Source organism: Apis cerana, linkage group LG1 (genome assembly GCF_029169275.1).
Source record: "Apis cerana isolate GH-2021 linkage group LG1, AcerK_1.0, whole genome shotgun sequence".
NCBI lineage: Eukaryota > Metazoa > Arthropoda > Insecta > Hymenoptera > Apidae > Apis > Apis cerana.
In genome coordinates, this window is record NC_083852.1 from 4,319,936 (window position 1) to 4,340,156 (window position 20,221).

A 20,221-nucleotide genomic window follows, 5' to 3' on the forward strand; every position below is an offset into this window, starting at 1 on the left:
TATTGTAATCGAAATTGTAAATTTTATATATATAGATATACATATTCATTTTGTTAAAAAATTGTTAAAGATAAAAATGATAAAAGAATATAAAGAAAATCATCAGAGATATATGATATTATGAAATATTTTTTATCTTCTATGAAAAATGAATATTTTTTTTTTATATGTAAATTGTAACAATATCTTAACTTTTAAAAAACGAAAAGAAATATATATTTATTCGATTATAATAATTAATAAGTAATTATTAATATAATTCATTCAATTCTTTAACAATCGATTATTATTTATCAATTATATAATAGGTAATAAATAATAATTGATTATAATTAATATTTTTTTGATAATTTTTATCTATAATAATATTTAATAAAATGAATAATATATCAATATTGTCAATAGATATAATTATTGGAGTAAACTTTAATCGGTTATAATTATTGATTAATTTGTAAAAATGTAATCAATAGATGTGTCAATACAATTATTGTAATCGATTATTGAAATACCAATATCAGGGAAATTATGAGAGTTCGATATATCGAACTTTCATTGTCCAGGAAATAGTATTAATATTTTTTAATATTAAGGAAATGTGAAATAATACTTTTAATAATTTATTATTAATTATGATTATAATAATTATTCATGCATTCGTATACTATAGTATGATTTCTTTTATAACCTCACTTTTTTTCAAAATGATAGTTTGATAGTTTTGCATTGCGATAGTTTTGTATATTGGAATTGTATAAATTGATGCGTAAGAGACATTTTAAATACATTGTTGTTTTTTAGTGTACGAATCATTGTATTAAATCATACTGTTTTTATTAAATCTTATAATGTGCATTTCTTAAATTTTATGTTCTATTTTATTTATTATACGAAACAGAAAAGTAAAATATATAAATATATAAGTAATGAACTTTATATATATAAGTAATGAAGTAGAGAAAAAATAAAAAACTTCAGTATTAAATTATTACATTTTTAATTATTACATTTAATCTCATTAATTTAATATGTACTGGTATGTGTTGTTTTTTAATAATTATACGTAATGGCCTATATTTCAAATATTAAAATTCTTTCTTATATCCAAACTCAACACTATGAAAAAATATGTAAAAAATAATCGTAGATCAATTATATTATTTATATATATATATATATATATATATATATATTTAAAACATTAAACATATATAAAATACATATAAGATTCAATACAACAGCTTTCATATCTAAAATATAATAAATATTTTAAGCTCGCGCCAAAAGGTTAAAATAATTCGATATTCTATCAATTCCGAAAGAAGAAATATTGTTGCCGTGATACGATAGTTTTTTGTTTGCAAAAGATACGCGATTAGATTCGAGAAAACAAGACTCTTATATTTAGTTTTGTTCTGTGTTCTATCAATATAACTAGAAACGTAACTTCGAAATCGAGCATGTACGACGATTGCATATTTCTTTCGTTGCGATTTCCGCAAAAACTGTGGCGTATAGTGAATGAATGTAAGAGTGGCGCGATACGTTGGAGTTTAAATGGCAACACAATTCTTCTTGATTACAAGAAATTTCAAGAACAGTATCTCGACGCGGGCAATTCTATCTTCAAAACGAAAAATATTACAAGTTTTATCAGACAATTAAATCTTTATGGTTTCCGGAAAGTAACATCCCATAATAGAGATCCGATTTGTAATTCTCATAATCCGGACGTTCACGAATTCTTACACGAAAACTTCCGTACCGGCAGACCAGATCTGTTACCAAGGGTGTACAGGAAAACAGCGGGAAAATTGAAACACTGTCAACGACTTAAAGTGAAAAATAGCGCGGAATTGAATTTTTTAAGCAAGGACTCCGATCACGTATCGCGTTTGCATATGTGCCGGGTAAATAAATTAAATGTGTTTAATTTCTCTTCATATATTATACATTGTATTTCGAAAAACTTTCATATAATATACTAGTTACATTTCTTAAAAATACGAATTATAGAAAATTATTATACGAAATCGTATTATATGAGATAGATTATTATAAGAACAAGAAACAAAAACTAAATTTAAAGAAGATAATATTTACTAAACTAATTTTATTTTAACATATTGTAGAATTGTTATATATATTTATATATTAAATTTATTATGTTCATATATTTATTAAAAGAAATATGTATACTATTATCAAACAAAATTTAATTATTAATAACCTAACAAATTGCATTTAATAAAAATATATATCTTAGATATTCAATTTAAAAAAAAATTATTATTAATATAATTAATAATTTTCAATAATTTTTCATTCATGAATAATTTACATATTATTTTAATATATTTTATATTAAAATTTTATATTATTTTATATAGAATAAAAAATTATTATTATCATTATTATCAAAAAAAAATATATATATATTTTTTTATATATATTTTTATATATATAAAATTTAAAATATTAAATAACAAAAAAAATTTAAATATTGATATTATAAATAATTAATTTTATGTATTAATTATATTAATGATATTTAAAAAATTTGAAAGCATACAAGATTAAATGATTTTTAAAAATATTATTTGTAGTATTTTTAAATATATATATTGTACGAGTATAAAATATTACAAATATTCAAAATCAGTTTATTTCTAATGGATATTATTTTAATTGTTCTATTATTGTTTTTAGTTGGCGTTAACAAAAGCTTTAGAACAAATATCGCGAGAATATCAACAAACACAAAATCATAGAATAAAAGATGAAAATACTTTAAATTCTTCTGAAAAAGGTATAATTTAATATTTAATATCAATATTTTTAATATTTTAAAAATCATATTGGTTAATAAAATAAAAAATTAAATTTTAATATTAAATTTTTTTAGAATTCTAATATTAAAATAAAAATAAATAAAAATTATAGAATTTCATTTCTTTATATGCTCCATTCTTTTTATATAAATATTATATTAAAAATTAATTTTAAATGTAATAATTTCAGTATTTAATCTTGGCTTATATGCATCACAAAATCATGAACCATCCACCATAGACTGGATTACAAAAAATTCGATCCCAATTTCTTCAAAAAAGGAAAACTTAAATGATACACAATTAACTTCTAATATTTATGTAAAGTGGACAAATTTTTCTAAAAATATTAATTAAATTATCTGTAAAATTATATTTATTATTTGAATTTTCAGTATTATTGCAAGTGTTTTAAAACACTTAATAGTATCATAATATCTATTTCAAAAAAATAATTATGTAAAATAGCAATTTCTATCAAATGTAAAATATAAAGTTCAAAATATAATGTATTTATATTAAATGTACAGTTTGTTTATCAATAATGAAATTTATTTTTTAATATATATAATTAATAAATAATAAATAATATTATGTATTATTGCTTGTGGATTGATTAACTATATGTTTATTTTGTTGTATTTTGTGTCTGTTTAAAAAATTTTTGAAGGATTCAGCTTCTTTTCTTTCTTCTTCATCATCTTCTTCATCTTTAAATGGATTTTCTGTACCTTCTTCATCTTCACTTGATTCATTACCAGCATGTTTTAAATATATATCTGAAATTTCTCTTCCACTATTGATTGTTGTTATTAATGGTATACTTTCTCCTGAAACTTCTTGACTTGCTTTTTCAAGTTGTTCTTTCTCTGCTTTTTGTCGTTGTGCATCCCGTTTAATCTTCATTTTTTCCCAAATTTTTTTATATTCTCTTCAATAGAAAATTCATTTTTTATATTTTATACTATTTTATACAAATATTTAATATTATTCATATATCTAATTTACCTTTCATATTCTTCTTCAGCATCTTTAATAAGTTCAAGAAACTTAGTAATACCAGCTCCTGTTGCAGCAGAAACTCCACAACTACGTAAGTGACTATAGAATTCATCAAGTGCAAGAGCCATACTACGTGTTAAGTTACTAATATAACTTGTTTCTGAATCCAGAGCTTCTTGGAATGCTTCAAAATCCTGCATCCAGTCTACTGCATAACTATGTTCAACTATATCAATCTTAAAATTTATAATTATAATTATATTGTTAGATTAATTGCTAGATTAACTACTTATGTGCTTTAATAAAATTGTTTCTTATTTAAAAAAAAAATCCTCATAAAAATATTATTATACATATATATTATTTTTAAAAAATTTTCATTTTTAATGTCATAATAATTACCTTATTCATAGCCACAATAAATGGTAATTTAGTCTTATAAAGTATAGAACATGCATAAAGCATGTTAGACATGAATGTTACAGGATTAACACTTCTTACAGTATCTAATATATATACTACAATTGTTGGAAATTGAGATGCTAAAGCTTCTGTTATGATTGTTCCACTTGCTGACCATGTAAAAACTTCTATTTGTCCAGGTGTATCCAAAATTACATATTCATGCTCTTTGCCTGCTTTATCAATAAGTTCTATGACTTGATCAAATTTTGTAGAAAAAAGATTTAATGCAGTAACAATACCACCATTGGGTCCTAAACTATATTGTTTCATTACTTCCTTGTAATTCACGGTATCTCTTATATCTAAAATATTAGAAATGTAATAAAACATTTTAATAAAACATAATAAAAATTTATAATTAAAGTATAACAAAAATATAATGTCACCTATGTTAGCTGGATAAGGAACTTCTTTACATGCAGGATCCAAATTTATTACATATGGTTTTTTTAATTTGTATAATACCGAAACAAATCTTTGTACAAATGTAGTTTTGCCAGATCCAGCCATTCCAAGAATAATAATACATGTTGGTTTTTTTTCTTTAGTATTTGATTGAGCAGAAACATCATTTTGTACAAAAGTATTGTCTTTGGAAGATTCAGAAGTATCCATAGATTTAGATATTTTAAATTCTAATAATGAAATGATAATATAAAAAAATTTAAAATTAATTTAAATTTTTAATATATTAATATTCTATTTTTTTCCTTTATATAGAATTATATTTTTTATAATTATATTTATATAGATTTTTTTCCTATATATAGAAAGATTTATATTTGCAAAGAAAAAGAAATTTTTATTAAAAAGATGAAATAAAAAATATTATAAAATAATAAATTACAAAAATTATTAAATCTTATTCTTATAAATTAAATTATATTTATATCATTATATTTTTATTTTATAGTTTTATATATGTTTATATATAGTTTATACAGTTTTATATATGTTAATATTAATACATCAATTTCTCCCTCATCTTTAACCTCATCTTTAACTTTATTATTAAAAATTAAATGTATAAATTTTACTAAATATAATCAATTAAATAATCAAAGATTATATAATTAATTTTAAGGAAAAAATAATCAAGGATTATCAAATTAATTTACAATTATAATGTAATTTTAATATTCTATATTTGATAAATATAAACAGCATTTAATATTTTAAAAATTTCAAACTATAACTTACACATATATTGATCTTTTATAAATATTTTTATAAATTATAAATATAATATAAACTTTTTACAATAAATATTTTTATCGTAATAGAACATAAACACTTCATCAATCATATAATTGATAGATATTAAAGAACCACCTAGCGGTAAATAAAGGAAATATAAGTTAGATATTGCATTTATATATAAATAAATGGAAAAAAAAATTTAAAAATCCAAATTTTTTAGTAAATTTCTTATTTCTGAAAACTTAAATTTTTAAAGTTTTTAAAGAAATTATCTAAAATTAATTTTATCTTTTTTTTATTTATAATTTTTTATAATAATGTAACTATAAACTAAATTATTTCTTAAAGTCTATCTTTATGAGTGTTTATAAATTAAATACTGAGAAATTTAAACATTTGAATTATCGAAAATAAATTGATATAAAAAATATTGTAATTTTAATATTTATAAATATAATATATATAATTATAATATATATAATATATTATATATATAATAATATTTATAATTATAAATATAATTGCAACTAGCTACTAAAATTTCTGATATCAATTATAATTTCATAATTATAATTATAAGATTTATATCAATTTATATCAATATATAAAATGTAATATATAAAATATAAAAAATCGGTTGATTTTTGCTCTATCAATATTTTTATAACAATGAATTATGAATAAAATGAAATTGTGAAAAATAATTTTTGTATTTTGTATTTTGAAATATAATATTTTATTGATTATTTAATAATTACTATTTATAAAATATAAAACATAAAATATTTACATTTTTTTAAGTAAAAAACAGAAACTATAATAATTATGTAAAACATATTAATTTAATAAATTTAATAGAATTATAATTTAAAAAATAAAATAAAAATTTTATTATTTTTTTTTTAATAATATATAATTAAGTTGTTTTGAAATGATTATCTGTAAGTGTACTATAAATATGTCCTTCATTTATAAGGAAATCAATTATATTATCTACATCTATACTTTTTGGCACACAAGTTTTAATAACATTTCTTTCTATTCCATTTTCACTATCATTTTTTGCTTGAATAATGTTAAAAATTATGCTTTGTTCTTTAGTTAATCCAATAAAGTTATCATCTATCATAAAAGCATTATCTGTATTAGATTTCTTATTCTGTTTATTTAACATTTTCTGAGATTTTAATATTACATAAGTCACTTCTAATAAATGATTAGTTAATTCATTTAAATGAATCAAAGGCCAAATCCTTAAAATTAATATACATTTCTTTTCATTCTGTTCTCTTAAATGTCCATATATTCGTACATAAGTATTTAAATTAATTAATGGTTCTGATATTTTTCCTGTTTCTAACCATTTGAAACTTTTGATGTGATCTATAAATTAATATATTTATTACTTTTATTTTTTTCATATACATATTCATATACATATATTTTATAAAAAAATTATAAAAGTATATAATCTTATTATTATTAAATCGTTAATTATAAGTGATATAAATAAATTATATATGATATAATAATATAATTACATATCACATAATATATTAGTAATAAATAAAAAATAATTATGTACAATATAAATATTATAATTAATAAATGATATTAACATTAATACAACAATGATATTAACATTAATAATCTATTTGAGAAAATAATTTACTTTACAATTTAATAATGCAATTTTAATTAAATATAATATGATAAAATATCTCTTGAATATAAAATTTAAAAAAAATTACAAACAATTAAAATAAAATTTCTATCCATATAAATAATAATTTAATATCTATATTTAATATCTATATGGGAATTATATCAAAATATTATATTTTTTATACCTGTATCATCTTCTATTTCATATGTTATTTTATTATTATTTCGTTCTATACAATTCACAATACCAATAAAAGTAAATACATGATTTTGTGAATCATTGTTAAATGATTTTATTTGTTGAATCATAACTGGAATTATTTTGACAATTCTTGCAATTTTTTTACTTCCATTACTTAAATCATGATTGTTATTCAAAAATCCATTAAATGTATTAGCCGCAATATTAATGTTGGCACACATTATTATTTATAATTAATAAAATATAAATTATAATGAATAAAATTTAATAATGAAAATCTCAATTAATATTTAAATTTATTAATATTTAAATTTTATTTTATTAGAAATTCTAATAATAATATTTACTATTTGTTCACACAATAAATATTAATTTTATTTATATAAATTTATAACATATTTCTAATGCGTAATAAGAAAACAAGTGAATATGCACATACAATATGGTTTTGACTTCACGTTGACACAGAGTATGAGTAATTTTTCTTTTTTTAACAAAAGATTTTCCTTCCTTTATTATTATCTCATAACTATAATATCTTATCTATACCATTTATATTTATCGCTTATTAAACAATAACCATTCTGGAATTATTAATTGATTTTTTCAATCGATTTTTAATTTCAATATCTATTTTTAATTTTTTGATCTTTCGACCTAGTAATTAATATATAATACTAATATTAATACTAAACATAAAATATAAATATAAAAATATAAAAATATAAAATATAAAATAAAAAAATATAAAATAAATCTAACATTCAATGCATTTTTATGTTTCATGTCTTGAGATATTAAAACTCTCTCTTAATTTTATTTATCATTAATTTTTTCATTTTTAACAATACTAATTCAACTCAAATAAGATTACAACATTAGTGATGATTGAAATTGAAACTATTTCAATGTAAAATTTAATATTTCGTAAAATTTAATATTATGTAAAATTAATATTTCAATGTATATTATAAATAATATAATAAATTCAATTGACATCTTGTCATTCAAATATTCAATTTCATTCTAATTGTAGCTCATATATTTAAAACAAGAAGAATAGACACTGAAAAGAATAAATAATAGAAGAAGCATAGAGATAGATTAAAATTATAATACTATTGTTAACATAAATTTAATATGTTCTAGTTCAATTATTTGTAAATAGATACAATTATATGTATGTCAATTCTCTTTATCTTAACAAAATCATCAAAAATCAATTCCTATGCAAATTAAGAAAGTTCTAATGGAAAATATATATACTTATTCTAAAAATCAAGTTTTAAAAAAAAAACATGATTGAAGTTTTAATGAAACTTTAAAAATTCATTGAGAAAATAAATGAAAAAAAAGATGTTTTAAAAAATATATGTTTTAATAGCTGTATCAATAATATATCAACAATAATAGAGAATCCACATATAATCGTAATAAATAAATAAATTAATATACTAATAGTATATAATATATTTAACAATACATTGTGTACATTTTATGAGTACAATAACAATTCTCTTGTATCTACAATTATATGTAACTAGTTCACTATTTAAAAAATTTTATCTCTATCTTTATCTCTATCTCTTAATCGAAGTTTCCATTTTTAGACACACTATATAATTAAAATAATATAGCTACTATTTTGAAAATAGCAATATACAATCTTGACTATTTGAATTTTTTCGCTCTATTTCGAACTCGCACATACTTTTTTGAAACTCTTTTTATAATACGTATATGTATACATATACATATCTATATTTAATATAAATGATTAATTTTTACTCTATAAACATTTTTAGAATATTTCAAAAATATAACTCGTATAAAAAGTTAATACAAGCAAAACTATTCTATTCATATTCCACTATTCTGTATTGTATCTAATGTTCTAAGTATCTAAGAATTGTATCTAATGTTCAAAATCTAATATTTAAAGGATTAAAAAATGCTTATGAATTACAAAAATTTATTTACAAAATCTGTTTTTCTATAAAATAAAATGTGTTAAAATATTGGAGAACAACAGATTTATTATATAAATTATATTCAGACTTTTAATAAAATCTAGCAAACTGAACATTTGATCTTATATAAAATATTAGATTTAAGATATTAAGTTATTAAAATATTAAGTTTGCTAGATTTAAATATCATTAAAAATATAAAGATATATTATGATAATAAAATTCATCATATATTAATACCAAAACTTATTACTAATAAATGAATAACCTTTATGATTATGATAAATATGAATTAATAATTATTGATATAATTATTAATATTTATTATTTCAATATTTTTGCAATAATATTTTTAGAAAGTATATATTTTACTTTCAAATAACGAAATAGAATCATTAAAAAAAAACCGAATGTTACACAAAAATTGCTCAAAATATTGAGCACTTTCTCTATTTTTAATTTGAAATTATTTACTTGTTAAAATAAGTATACTGGTATTAAATTTGAAACTTTAAATGAATTATTAATGTAATAATTATATCAACTCATATTTATAATAATCATAAATAAATAATATGCCTATACTAAAATAGATTAATCATTTCGATTCCTAAGTGGTGTTATTGGTTTATGTGGAGAAGAAAGAGGGGTTATATAAGTACTCTGTGAAAGTCCTAACATATTCTCTTTTCCCTTACTATAAGCACGTTTTTCTTCTGCTTGTAATTTTTCTATTGTTTTTTGTTGTTGTTTTATCGTCCTCATCTTCGCGTATAAATCCTAAAAAATATATTATATATTATCATGTCTATAATTAAAATTAAAATAATAACTCTTAATAAAAATTTAAAACTGAAAAAAATATAAGTTAATTGGAATGAATAATAATGAAAATAAAATCGAATTACTATCATAGAAATATAAACATTTATTTTTATACATATTTACTATCCTAATAAAATATATATATTCACATGGACAAATAATTTAAATACATTATCCAGGAAATAATTAAGCAATAAATTATTAGTTTAAATCATGCAAAAAATTAAATATTTTCATGCAAAATAAAAAAAATAATTTATCATATATATTATAACAATAAATAAATATTTATTAATAATAATATAAATATTAATTTATTAATAATAATAAATATATATAAATAAATATAAATATATATATATATAAATAAATATAAATATATAAATAAAAAATATAATTAGTGAATTGAAAAAACATGCAATACATATAAACAGAAAAATATTTTCATTAAAATAATATGATCACAAATGGTGAATATTAAAAATATTAATAACATCTTAAAGACATTGTTAAACTATACCACATCCAATATAAAATTATTGCGAATCCAAAATAAAAAATTAAACGCACCTGTTCGAGTTGATTGATTTTATCTTTCAACTGAGACACATGTTTAATTCTTTGCTTATGATTCTGATGACCAACAATCTCAGCATATTTTTCATGAATTTCTTTATAATCTTTTAAAAGTTGTTCATTATATTTAGAAAGTTTCTTTACTTCCCTAAATAGATAAAATATATTTATTATTAATATTAATCATTTTATTTTAAATACTAATAAGTAATAAATAATAGTAATTACTTTATTTTAAAACAAATAGAAATCATAAGAAATATAATAATAATAATAAGAAAGAAACTCACTCTTCAATTGTTTCCCGATAGACTTTTTCTTCTTCAAGTTGTTCTAAAAGCACTTTCTCAAAATTTTTCCATTTATTTCGTTCTTCTTCAAGTAATTCAACATTTTCCTATATGCATACAATATTCTTATCAGTACATTAATTATATATTTACATAATATATTACTATATATCATTATTATATACTTTATATATATATCAATGTATATATTATAAAATATAATTACATAAAATACAATATAGATAAAAGCTCTCATATTATTTTTTTAAAATATTTAATTAAAATAATAAAAAACAATTAATTAATTAATAAAAAACAATATAAATTATTAAGTACCTGTGTATAAGTATTGTTTTCTTCAAGACATTTAATTTTATCAGAAAGTTCTTGCATTTTAGAATTTGCCTATTAAATAGAGATAATTAAATTAATATCTTATTAATCACAAAGAAAATATTAATACAATAATTTTTATGGCATACTTCATTTAAGGTAATTTCATGTTTCTTTGATTGTTCTTCTAACAATTTGTTCATATCTTCTATTACTGTTTCACGTTCTTTCAATTGTTCATTAAGTTTATTGTTAAGCATTTGTACTTGAGAAGTTTCAAGTTCTTGTGCATCATTTCTTTCTTCCAACTTAAGCAACATATCTTGTGCTTCGGTTAGATAATTAGACATTTCATGAAGTTGTTTTTTCATCTAATATTTCAAAGTAAACAATTTTTTTAAAAACAATTATTTGTATTATATTTAAATATTCAATATTTATAAATAATATTTTAACATTTTAAACAAAATATTAAATTAAATTAAAAAGAAAATTATAAAAGAAAAAGTACCTCAACATTTTGAACAGTTATTTCATTATTTTCTGCTTGTAATGCTGCTACTTCTCTAGTTGCTATTTTCCTTAGATCATCAATTTTAGCTTCAAGTATAGATCTTAATGATTCTACTTCACTTAAACTTTCAGCTTCAAGTTGATCAACTAATCCCTTTTTAGCATCTAATTGTTCCATTAATACATGTACTTGTTCATGTACCATTTGAGAATTATTACGCATGATACTCAGTAAATCACGATGCTCATTAATGCAATCTTTGTCAAGTTTTAATTCATGTTGAAGTCTTTCCACTTCAGCAGTGCTTTGGGCTAAACGTGTAGTTAAAGCAGCAACTGATGCTTGATTTTCAGCCATTATAACTTCGAATCTAAATATGTTTATATATATATATATATATATTTATATTATATAAATATAAATATAAAAAAATAATATAAATAAATATATAAAAAAATAAAATACCTCTTTTTCCTAGCTACCATTTCTGCAGCTTCATTTCGAATTTGATCTTTTAAAGCTCTTAATTCTTCTTTCTTCTCTGCTAATTCTGTTTCTGCTCGATCTAATTCCATTTGTAAACTTTGACCAAAACTTTCCTAAATTTATAGAATAATATTTTTAATTGAATTTGTATATTAATGAAAGATAAAATTATATTTAAAAAAAGTTATTGTAGATTATAGAATTCATAGAATTTACTTGTGTTTCTGCAGAACTTCTTAATTCTTCAAGAGTTACAGAAAGTCTGGTAATTTCTGCATCTTTCTGTGCTAATTTTTCATCTAATGCCGCTCGTTCCATTTCTACACGCGCTAAACATGTTTTATATCTTTCTGCAGTAAGTCGCATTTCTTCTTCTACAGTAATTTTGGCTTCTCTGATCATAGCATTTATCTATATTAATAAATTCATATTAAAAAATTATATATAAATGCTCTTACAAAAGAGCATAAAATATTTGGCAAACATCACAGAAACTGGAAAATAAAAAAATTCGAAAGCATTTGAGAAAAGAAATAATATCAACAATAAAAATTCTTTTATATAAATTATTTTTTTTTTCTTTTTTGATATAACAAAAAGAATTTTTATTAAAAGATTAGAAAAAAGCACTCAGTCAGTGATGTTTTTCATTTTACGCACGTGTGAGCCGCTTACTTTCGCGTCACTCTCAGCAATTACTCTTTTTACTCTTTCTTCACATTCAGTACGACAAGCTGCCAATGTTTCTCTAGTAACCACCTCCGCGTTTTCTATCATTTTGTCAGCATGTTGTTTGATTCGTTTTGTTTCTTCTTCAATTTTTTTGTCAGCTGCTTCTTTTATATCTACTATTTCTTTATCTCTTGTTATTATCAACTATGTAAAAAATTAATTTATAAAATAATCATAATAAAAAATAAAATTATAATATAAAAATATAAATCAATTTATATACATTTTCTATTTCTTTTAAATAATCTAATCTTGCATCCTCTAATTGTTTTTTTAATTGAAATTTTTCTTCATCGTGAAGTTTCATTATATCAGCTAAATCTTCCTTATGTTTTTTTAAAATGAGATTATGTTTTCTATCTGAATCTTCTAATTCTTGATGTGCTTCGCGTAAACGATTATTGACCTATAATAAATAAAATAGATAACTATTTCTTTCATTTGAGCAATTAAAACTTTTAATACTTACATCTTTATAAAGTTTTTGTACATTTTCCAATTCTTCTTTGAGAAAATTATTTTCTTCATTAAGATTTTTTATTTTGATTTCAGATTCCTCTTTATTTATAAGAAATATTTTTTGTTTTTCAAACTCAATTTTCAATTTATCAATTTCTTCTTCATGTTTATATTTAAGATCGTTTATTTCTTTTGAAGAATTTTCAACAATTTTTTCATATTCAGCCTTCAGTTCGTCTAATTCACATTGCAAAGTAGATAATTGTCCTTGAAGTTCAAGAATTACGTTTTGTCGTTTTTGTAATCTTAATTCTAATTTATCGCGTTCGTCTGTTAAATTACTAATACACGAATTAAGTTGAGACTTTTCTTGCTCCAATAAGTTAATTTCATCTATATGACTTATTGTTGTTTTTTCTAATTGTGTTGTCAATTCTTCGATTTGTACTTTAAGAAATTGGATCTATAAAAGAAAAATTAGGAAAAATAATATGAAATTAAAATATTTTCAGATATACAATAGATATATAATTAATAAACAATTAAATTTGATATTTACTGTTTCTACATCTGTGTTTTTTTTATCAAGAAATTCAGATTCTAAAGCGACTATTCTTTTTGAGAAATCTGTAATACGATTTCTAAGATCACCTTCCATAGCTTTTCTTGTTTCAATTTCGCGTTCTTTTTCTTCCGAAACTTCCAACAATTGAGAACGAAGATTTTTTACTTCAGTTTGATGCTTTTCGTCGTAACCATTTAAAATTTCTTGTTGCAATTTAGCCTGTATATAGAAATTATAAATAAAAATTTTCATTGAATATTATAATTCGCAATAGAAAACATTTTACAACCATTGATTCTATGTCCCTCCTATGTTGTGTCTCTACTTCCGTTTGTTTTTTACGCAATTCTTCGAGTTGTAATTCCAATTTTTGCACTTCTTCTTTCATATCTTCAATATGATGTTCCAATTCCTGTATTGTCTTGTCTTTATTGGAACATTCTACTTGAAGATCAGCGAGATGATTCTCTGATTGGTACTTTAATTTCTGATCATTAGTAGAAATAAGCGTACGTTTAATTTTAGAAGTTGATCTCGTTTGATAATCTCTATTTTGTTTTCGTGGTAATTGTGGCTAAAAATAATTTATAATTGAAATTAAAATATTTCATTTTTTGATAATTTTGATTTTTTAATAAAATATATCAATTTTTAAATAATTTATTGATACAATAAAATGCGATTATAAATAATTTTAAGTAATGTATAGAAACTTAATAAAATAAATTATAATATAATAGATTTATTTAAATATTATATAACATATATTTTTTGTATATATACATTCATCAATCGCAAATTTTTTACCGTTTTAAAATTATTTGCTGCAATGCATGCGTGTTTAGTACATACTGATAAATTACCGTCAGCACTACCAACACTTTTATTATCATTAAATCTCTCTGATTTTTCAATAACAGATCCTTTCACCTTACTATCAAACTTTGGATCATACGCCCCAGGTGGAGGTACATCATCTGCAAGATGAATGATTTTTTAAAATCGAAAAAAATATATTTCTAAAAATTTTTAATTGAACAATCTTCTAAAAAATATATATGAATGTAACGAAATAAAATCTTAAAACCGTACTAGATTTAAAAAATATTATTTATGGATAGTTTATTTACATGATTTTGGATTATTAATTATTATACGAAATATATTATCAAAATCTGTAATTAATTAATTAAGAAACTTTAATTATTGAAATAATTATTTATATGAACATTTATAAAAATTTTTATTTGTTTTGATTATTTATATATAATTTTGTTTATTTATTATATATAATAAAAAAGTGGAAAGAATAATAATATATGCAGAAATGATAAAAAAATTTCCTGTTTCGGCGGGTGTTAGTTTACAGGATGCAAACGTAAATGAGAGACAGCTGTTTCTAAATAAAAAGAACATGTCTATAAAGGGTCATCGAATTTACCAGGTATTATATCTTGTGTTCAAACCATCCCTTCTTTCATATAAATCTGTAACGCAAACGACTGTGTTATGCAGCTTTTTATTCTTCCCTCCCTCTTATTCTTGCACGCAACATTTAAAAATTAAATAGCTTTTAACATTTTTTTATTTCATTTTGTTATTTTATTTTAATATAATTTTATTTTATCAGAAATTTATTGTAATTATATGTAATTAATTTTCTTTGTAATTGAATTTTGATTTATTACTTTCCTGATTATAAATAAATCAGAGAACAAAATAGAATTTCATTTCCTTCTTGTTTTTTTAGACGAAAAGTATTAAAATGTCATTCAACAAATAACATATCAATATTCGTCGTTTAATTTAAATTATTACAAGAATTTAATTATTTTAATATATTTTAATAAATAAAAAATAAAACATTAAAATATATAGCTAAATTAATTTATTATCATTTATTATTATTATGAACTTATTACTTTATTATTATCATTTTTTATATTAAATTAATCTTATAATTGTTACATAAAAAATATAAAATAAATAATAAATTTAATTTTATTTAATTTTACTTATTAAAATAAATGTTAAAATAAATTTATATTAATAGAAATTTTTTTTATTAATCCATGAAATTAATAAAAACAGGATGCTTTAAAATTTAGAAAAATTTTAAAATCAAAGTTTATTAAATTAATAAAAAATCTTAATATGTAATCTAATAATTAAATGTAAATTCAAATATTAAGAGTTTCGAAATTATAAAATATTTTTATTATATTTTGTTTATATCATAAATTCAATATGACCGTTTATTTCACAGTTTGATATGTATTCATAGAAACATATATATATATATATATATATATATATATATATGTTAAAAGATTCAATATTTCTTTTATTTTTCAACAATAATTTTCAATTCTCAATTCTCAATTCATCTAATTAATTTATTTAAACATCATCTAAACATAATTTTTAAATGTCATTATAATTAGCGAATTTAAATTTGATAAAAGCTAACTTAATTTTGAAATTGATAATTGAATTCGAATTATATTTTTATATTTTATTATTATTAAATAAAAAATAATTTATTATTTACAATTATTTATAAAATAAAAAGTTAATTATTAAATAAAAAATTGTTATTAAATAAAAATAAGATAAAATTATACATTAAAAAATAATATAATAAAAATAATTATATATTTATACATACGATATAAATCAATTTTTTTTATAAATAAATTTAATTTCTTATAATAATATATTTTTTTAATTATCATAATTAAAAAAACAATAAAGAATAATAAAAACAATATATTTTTCTATATATTTATTATAAAAGACTTATAATCCATATATTCAATATAGAATATTTATATTTTTTAAAAAATTATTGTATTGTATAATCTACTTCCCGCCAAATATTCTATATAAAAATTACTGGAACTTCAATAATTTCATAAAAACTTCATAAAAATTTTAAAATCCAACAAATTACAAAAATAATATTATTATAATATTATTATAATTTATAACTAGTATAATAATATTTAAAGTATACTATGCATATCAAACACATATTAAAAAAAAGCAATGAATATTATATATTTACTTACTTTCAAATTCATTAAATCTTTGGATTCTAGCTTTCGAAAATGACATTATCAAATGTTTTTCACGTATTTAAACAACAATAAATAAGAAAAAATACACAAACAAAATAACTTTAATGGTTAATACTTTTAACGGATTTTAATTTAGAGAGAACACGGTGACGACAGTCACTATACGTCTGTCCCCTTTGAACTATAACGCTCGTGTGCAAAGAAAATTGTTACCTCACTTTCTAGTTAAATCCAAACATTTCTCCATGCGGAATTCTCCACCGGTTTTTCTGATTTGAAATGACGGTTACACAAATGGAACAATAACAGAATAACGAATCACAAGCAAAGATTGCGCAAGCAACCAATCCAGTAAAAGATACGTTTCTGTTTCAAATTAGTGACGTACCAAAGAATTAGATTACCACATATTTAAAATTGATATATATAATTAAAAATTATTTTTTATAAAAAAATAAATCATAAAATATGACATTATTAATAAAAAATTAAGATTTTAGATATTTAATATATTTAAAAAAAATGTAAATATTAAATTGTAATTTTATATTATGATATTGAATCTAATATAATAAAAAAATTTTTTGATACGCTCCTGTAGAAATTAGAATCATAATGTTTATAATATTAAAATATATGTTTAATAAATTATATTTAAAAAATTTTTGAATAACATAAATAACATAAATTTTGTAATATTTTTTATTATTTATTTAATATTATAAAACCTGTTGAAAATATTCTCACATCTAAGTCAAAACATTCTCACGTCAAATGCCACGTTGTATCAAATAGACCAATAAGCTTCCTACGTTATCCGTATGATTGTACCGTGTTTGCGGTAAAAAATTACTCGTAACTTTATAATAATGTTCACAATGGATTATAAAAAATTTATTATATTGTTGGGAATAATTTTAAGTTTAAGTTATGTCTGTTGCCAATATAGGATGAAAAATGTGAGAATTTAATTAATTTGTTACAACTGTCATACATGTTGAAATGTCAATTAAACTTTCAATTTCACTTCTATTTTAAGATTTATTAATAAAATAATCATAATAAACATTATTGTTAATAACTTTAAATAATTTTATACAATATATAATTTTTTACGATAAAAAAAATTTATTTAACCTAGCAATTAACCTAAAAATCAATTAAATTTTCTTATGTTTAAGTATGATGATATATTTCAGACTCAAGGATCATCGTTATCAGATAGAGTACAGCAATTAACAGAATTATCTCTTACAAGACCTGTAATTAAATTTAATGGTGCAAAATTTAAGGAATATGTCAAAACTACTCCAAGAAATTATTCCGTTATTGTAATGTTTACTGCTATGGCACCTCAAAGACAATGTCACATATGCAGGTAAATTTAATTATTATATATTTTATTATAAATTTAATTATTATATATTTTCAAATTTTGTTATATTTATATTTTTTTAGACATGCAAACGATGAATTTGTAATAGTAGCAAACTCATTCAGATACTTACAATCTCATTCAAAAAAATTATTCTTTGCATCTGTAGATTTTGATGAAGGATCAGATGTATTTCAAATGGTATGTAAAATATTATATTATTATATACATATTCTATGGTTTCATTTGAATAATGTTTATAATAGATGAGATTAAATGCTGCACCAGTATATATGCATTTTCCACCAAAAGGTAAACCAAAACCTGCAGATACTATGGACATTCAAAGAGTAGGATTTGGAGCAGAAGCTATTGCAAAATGGATATCTGAACGTACTGATATTCAGGTATTTATGCAAATGAATGTTTATTATTATAATATTTATTTATATAAATGTTATTATTTTCAAAATATAGATCAGAGTATTTAGACCACCAAATTATTCTGGAACAGTAGCAATAGTAATGTTACTAATTCTTATTGGTGGATTTTTATATCTAAGGCGCAATAATTTGGATTTCATTTATAATAAAACAATTTGGGGACTTAGTGCATTGGTAATAATCATGATATAAATATACATATTTAAATAAGATTTTAGTTCATAATAATATTTTTAAATATTATTTAAAATAGTTTTTTACACTTACAATGATATCTGGACAAATGTGGAATCATATTAGAGGTCCACCATTCATCCATAGATCATCCAGTGGAAATGTAGCTTATATACATGCTTCTTCTCAAGGACAATTTATTTTAGAAACATACATCGTTATGGTTTTGAGTATCCTTTTTTATTAAAATATATAAATAATAACTTATAAAAATTTTAACTCTTTTTCACAATCTTTTTCACATTGCTGAACAAATATATCATGTTTTTCATTATTAAAAAATTAATCTTAGAACTATAATATATTTTAATTAGGTTTATTATTATTGATTTTTTTAAGTTAATATTTTTTTGATGTTTTTCTTAATTAAGAATAATTAGATGGAGCAGTAGTGTTAGGTATGATTTTAATGATCGAAGCTGCTTCACGTAAAGGTGATGTAAAAAAGCGACGAATATTCGCAACGATAGGTGCTGGATTGGTCGCTATCTTTTTTAGTCTATTATTATCGATATTTAGGAATAAAGCACAGGGCTATCCTTATAGGTAAAACAAATTTTTTTTTAAATTATATTTTTTTAATTAATAACGTATTATTTTTATAGTGGAGTATGTTAATATATTTATAAAATGTTTATTTATATAAATATATCAGCACACTCCATTTTTTATATTCTTCTGAGAATTAATATTATTTCGTATCCCAGAGAGGAATAATTAATATGTTTCAGCTTATTGTTCAAGTAAAAGGATAAGTATAAGAAGTTATTATTTGTATATATTGAAAGGAAATCTTTCAACTTGCCTGGCAAGATTAAAAACTAAACTACATATAATAAAAAAAATACTTTACATTTAATTATTGTTAAAGTGTTGTATTATAATCAATTTACATTTGTTTATATGTAATGTAAAATAAATTAATATTTAAAATCATATATTCTTTTCCATAATTTTTTAAAAATATTACAAA

The 20,221-nt window shown here is 20.0% G+C and overlaps 4 protein-coding genes and 1 long non-coding RNA gene across 8 annotated transcripts; 3 read left to right on the forward strand and 2 right to left on the reverse strand.

Moving 5' to 3' along the window:
• Positions 1–116: 116 nt before the first annotated feature.
• Positions 117–3,373, forward strand: LOC107994746 (heat shock transcription factor, X-linked member 4-like). Its single transcript, XM_017051790.3, has 3 exons — positions 117–1,910; positions 2,710–2,809; positions 3,022–3,373. The coding sequence occupies exons 1-3, from the start codon at positions 1,461–1,463 to the stop codon at positions 3,186–3,188; spliced, it is 717 nt and encodes a 238-aa protein (XP_016907279.1). The 5' UTR covers positions 117–1,460; the 3' UTR covers positions 3,189–3,373.
• LOC107994677 (GPN-loop GTPase 1) lies at positions 3,362–7,815 on the reverse strand. Of its 2 annotated transcripts, none has more exons than XM_062078109.1 (5): positions 7,349–7,815; positions 4,685–4,933; positions 4,236–4,600; positions 3,840–4,069; positions 3,362–3,762 (listed from the first exon to the last, which is right to left on the reverse strand). In XM_062078109.1, exons 1-5 carry the CDS (start codon positions 7,584–7,586, stop codon positions 3,423–3,425), a joined length of 1,422 nt encoding a protein of 473 aa, XP_061934093.1. In that variant the 5' UTR covers positions 7,587–7,815; the 3' UTR covers positions 3,362–3,422. The 2 variants fall into 2 exon arrangements, with proteins under 2 accessions (XP_061934093.1, XP_061934097.1); XM_062078113.1 differs by lacking the exon at positions 7,349–7,815 and adding an exon at positions 5,499–5,654.
• LOC133666554 (uncharacterized) lies at positions 7,786–15,348 on the forward strand. The gene is made up of 2 exons (XR_009830847.1): positions 7,786–7,834; positions 15,036–15,348. It is a non-coding gene; the product is annotated as an uncharacterized LOC133666554 (long non-coding RNA).
• LOC107994983 (hyaluronan mediated motility receptor-like) lies at positions 8,818–17,532 on the reverse strand. Of its 3 annotated transcripts, none has more exons than XM_062078056.1 (15): positions 17,409–17,532; positions 14,923–15,092; positions 14,405–14,689; positions 14,110–14,334; positions 13,561–14,013; positions 13,315–13,497; positions 13,020–13,235; positions 12,576–12,770; positions 12,339–12,472; positions 11,871–12,243; positions 11,509–11,730; positions 11,363–11,431; positions 11,027–11,133; positions 10,731–10,884; positions 8,818–10,115 (listed from the first exon to the last, which is right to left on the reverse strand). In XM_062078056.1, exons 3-15 carry the CDS (start codon positions 14,501–14,503, stop codon positions 9,930–9,932), a joined length of 2,616 nt encoding a protein of 871 aa, XP_061934040.1. In that variant the 5' UTR covers positions 14,504–14,689; positions 14,923–15,092; positions 17,409–17,532; the 3' UTR covers positions 8,818–9,929. The 3 variants fall into 3 exon arrangements, with proteins under 3 accessions (XP_061934040.1, XP_061934039.1, XP_016907679.1); XM_062078055.1 differs by lacking the exon at positions 17,409–17,532 and adding an exon at positions 17,187–17,402 and having other exon boundaries at positions 13,035–13,235; XM_017052190.3 differs by lacking the exon at positions 17,409–17,532 and adding an exon at positions 17,187–17,402.
• A 354-nt stretch (positions 17,533–17,886) lies between these two features.
• LOC107994699 (tumor suppressor candidate 3) lies at positions 17,887–20,184 on the forward strand. The gene is made up of 8 exons (XM_017051712.3): positions 17,887–18,154; positions 18,395–18,573; positions 18,654–18,771; positions 18,837–18,977; positions 19,048–19,188; positions 19,268–19,418; positions 19,629–19,794; positions 19,980–20,184. The coding sequence occupies exons 1-8, from the start codon at positions 18,065–18,067 to the stop codon at positions 19,993–19,995; spliced, it is 1,002 nt and encodes a 333-aa protein (XP_016907201.1). The 5' UTR covers positions 17,887–18,064; the 3' UTR covers positions 19,996–20,184.
• The last annotated feature ends 37 nt before the right edge of the window (positions 20,185–20,221 follow it).

Bases quoted from the DNA above. Each gene is read 5' to 3' on its own strand.
- LOC107994699 (XM_017051712.3), top strand. From the start codon at position 18,065: ATGTTCACAATGGATTATAAAAAATTTATTATATTGTTGGGAATAATT. The intron at 18,155-18,394 runs GTGAGAATTTAA...GATATATTTCAG, and splicing joins GCCAATATAGGATGAAAAAT to ACTCAAGGATCATCGTTATC. The intron at 19,189-19,267 runs GTAATAATCATG...TATTTAAAATAG, and splicing joins TTTGGGGACTTAGTGCATTG to TTTTTTACACTTACAATGAT.
- LOC107994746 (XM_017051790.3), top strand. From the start codon at position 1,461: ATGTACGACGATTGCATATTTCTTTCGTTGCGATTTCCGCAAAAACTG. The intron at 1,911-2,709 runs GTAAATAAATTA...TATTGTTTTTAG, and splicing joins CGCGTTTGCATATGTGCCGG to TTGGCGTTAACAAAAGCTTT. The intron at 2,810-3,021 runs GTATAATTTAAT...TAATAATTTCAG, and splicing joins TTTAAATTCTTCTGAAAAAG to TATTTAATCTTGGCTTATAT.
- LOC107994983 (XM_017052190.3), bottom strand. From the start codon at position 17,232: ATGTCATTTTCGAAAGCTAGAATCCAAAGATTTAATGAATTTGAAA. The intron at 11,134-11,362 runs GTACTTAATAAT...GTATGCATATAG, and splicing joins AAAACAATACTTATACACAG to GAAAATGTTGAATTACTTGA. The intron at 10,116-10,730 runs GTGCGTTTAATT...TATATTTTTTAG, and splicing joins AAATCAATCAACTCGAACAG to GATTTATACGCGAAGATGAG.
- LOC107994677 (XM_062078109.1), bottom strand. From the start codon at position 7,586: ATGTGTGCCAACATTAATATTGCGGCTAATACATTTAATGGATTTTTG. The intron at 4,601-4,684 runs GTGACATTATAT...CTAATATTTTAG, and splicing joins TCCTTATCCAGCTAACATAG to ATATAAGAGATACCGTGAAT. The intron at 3,763-3,839 runs GTAAATTAGATA...TTTCTATTGAAG, and splicing joins GCTGAAGAAGAATATGAAAG to AGAATATAAAAAAATTTGGG.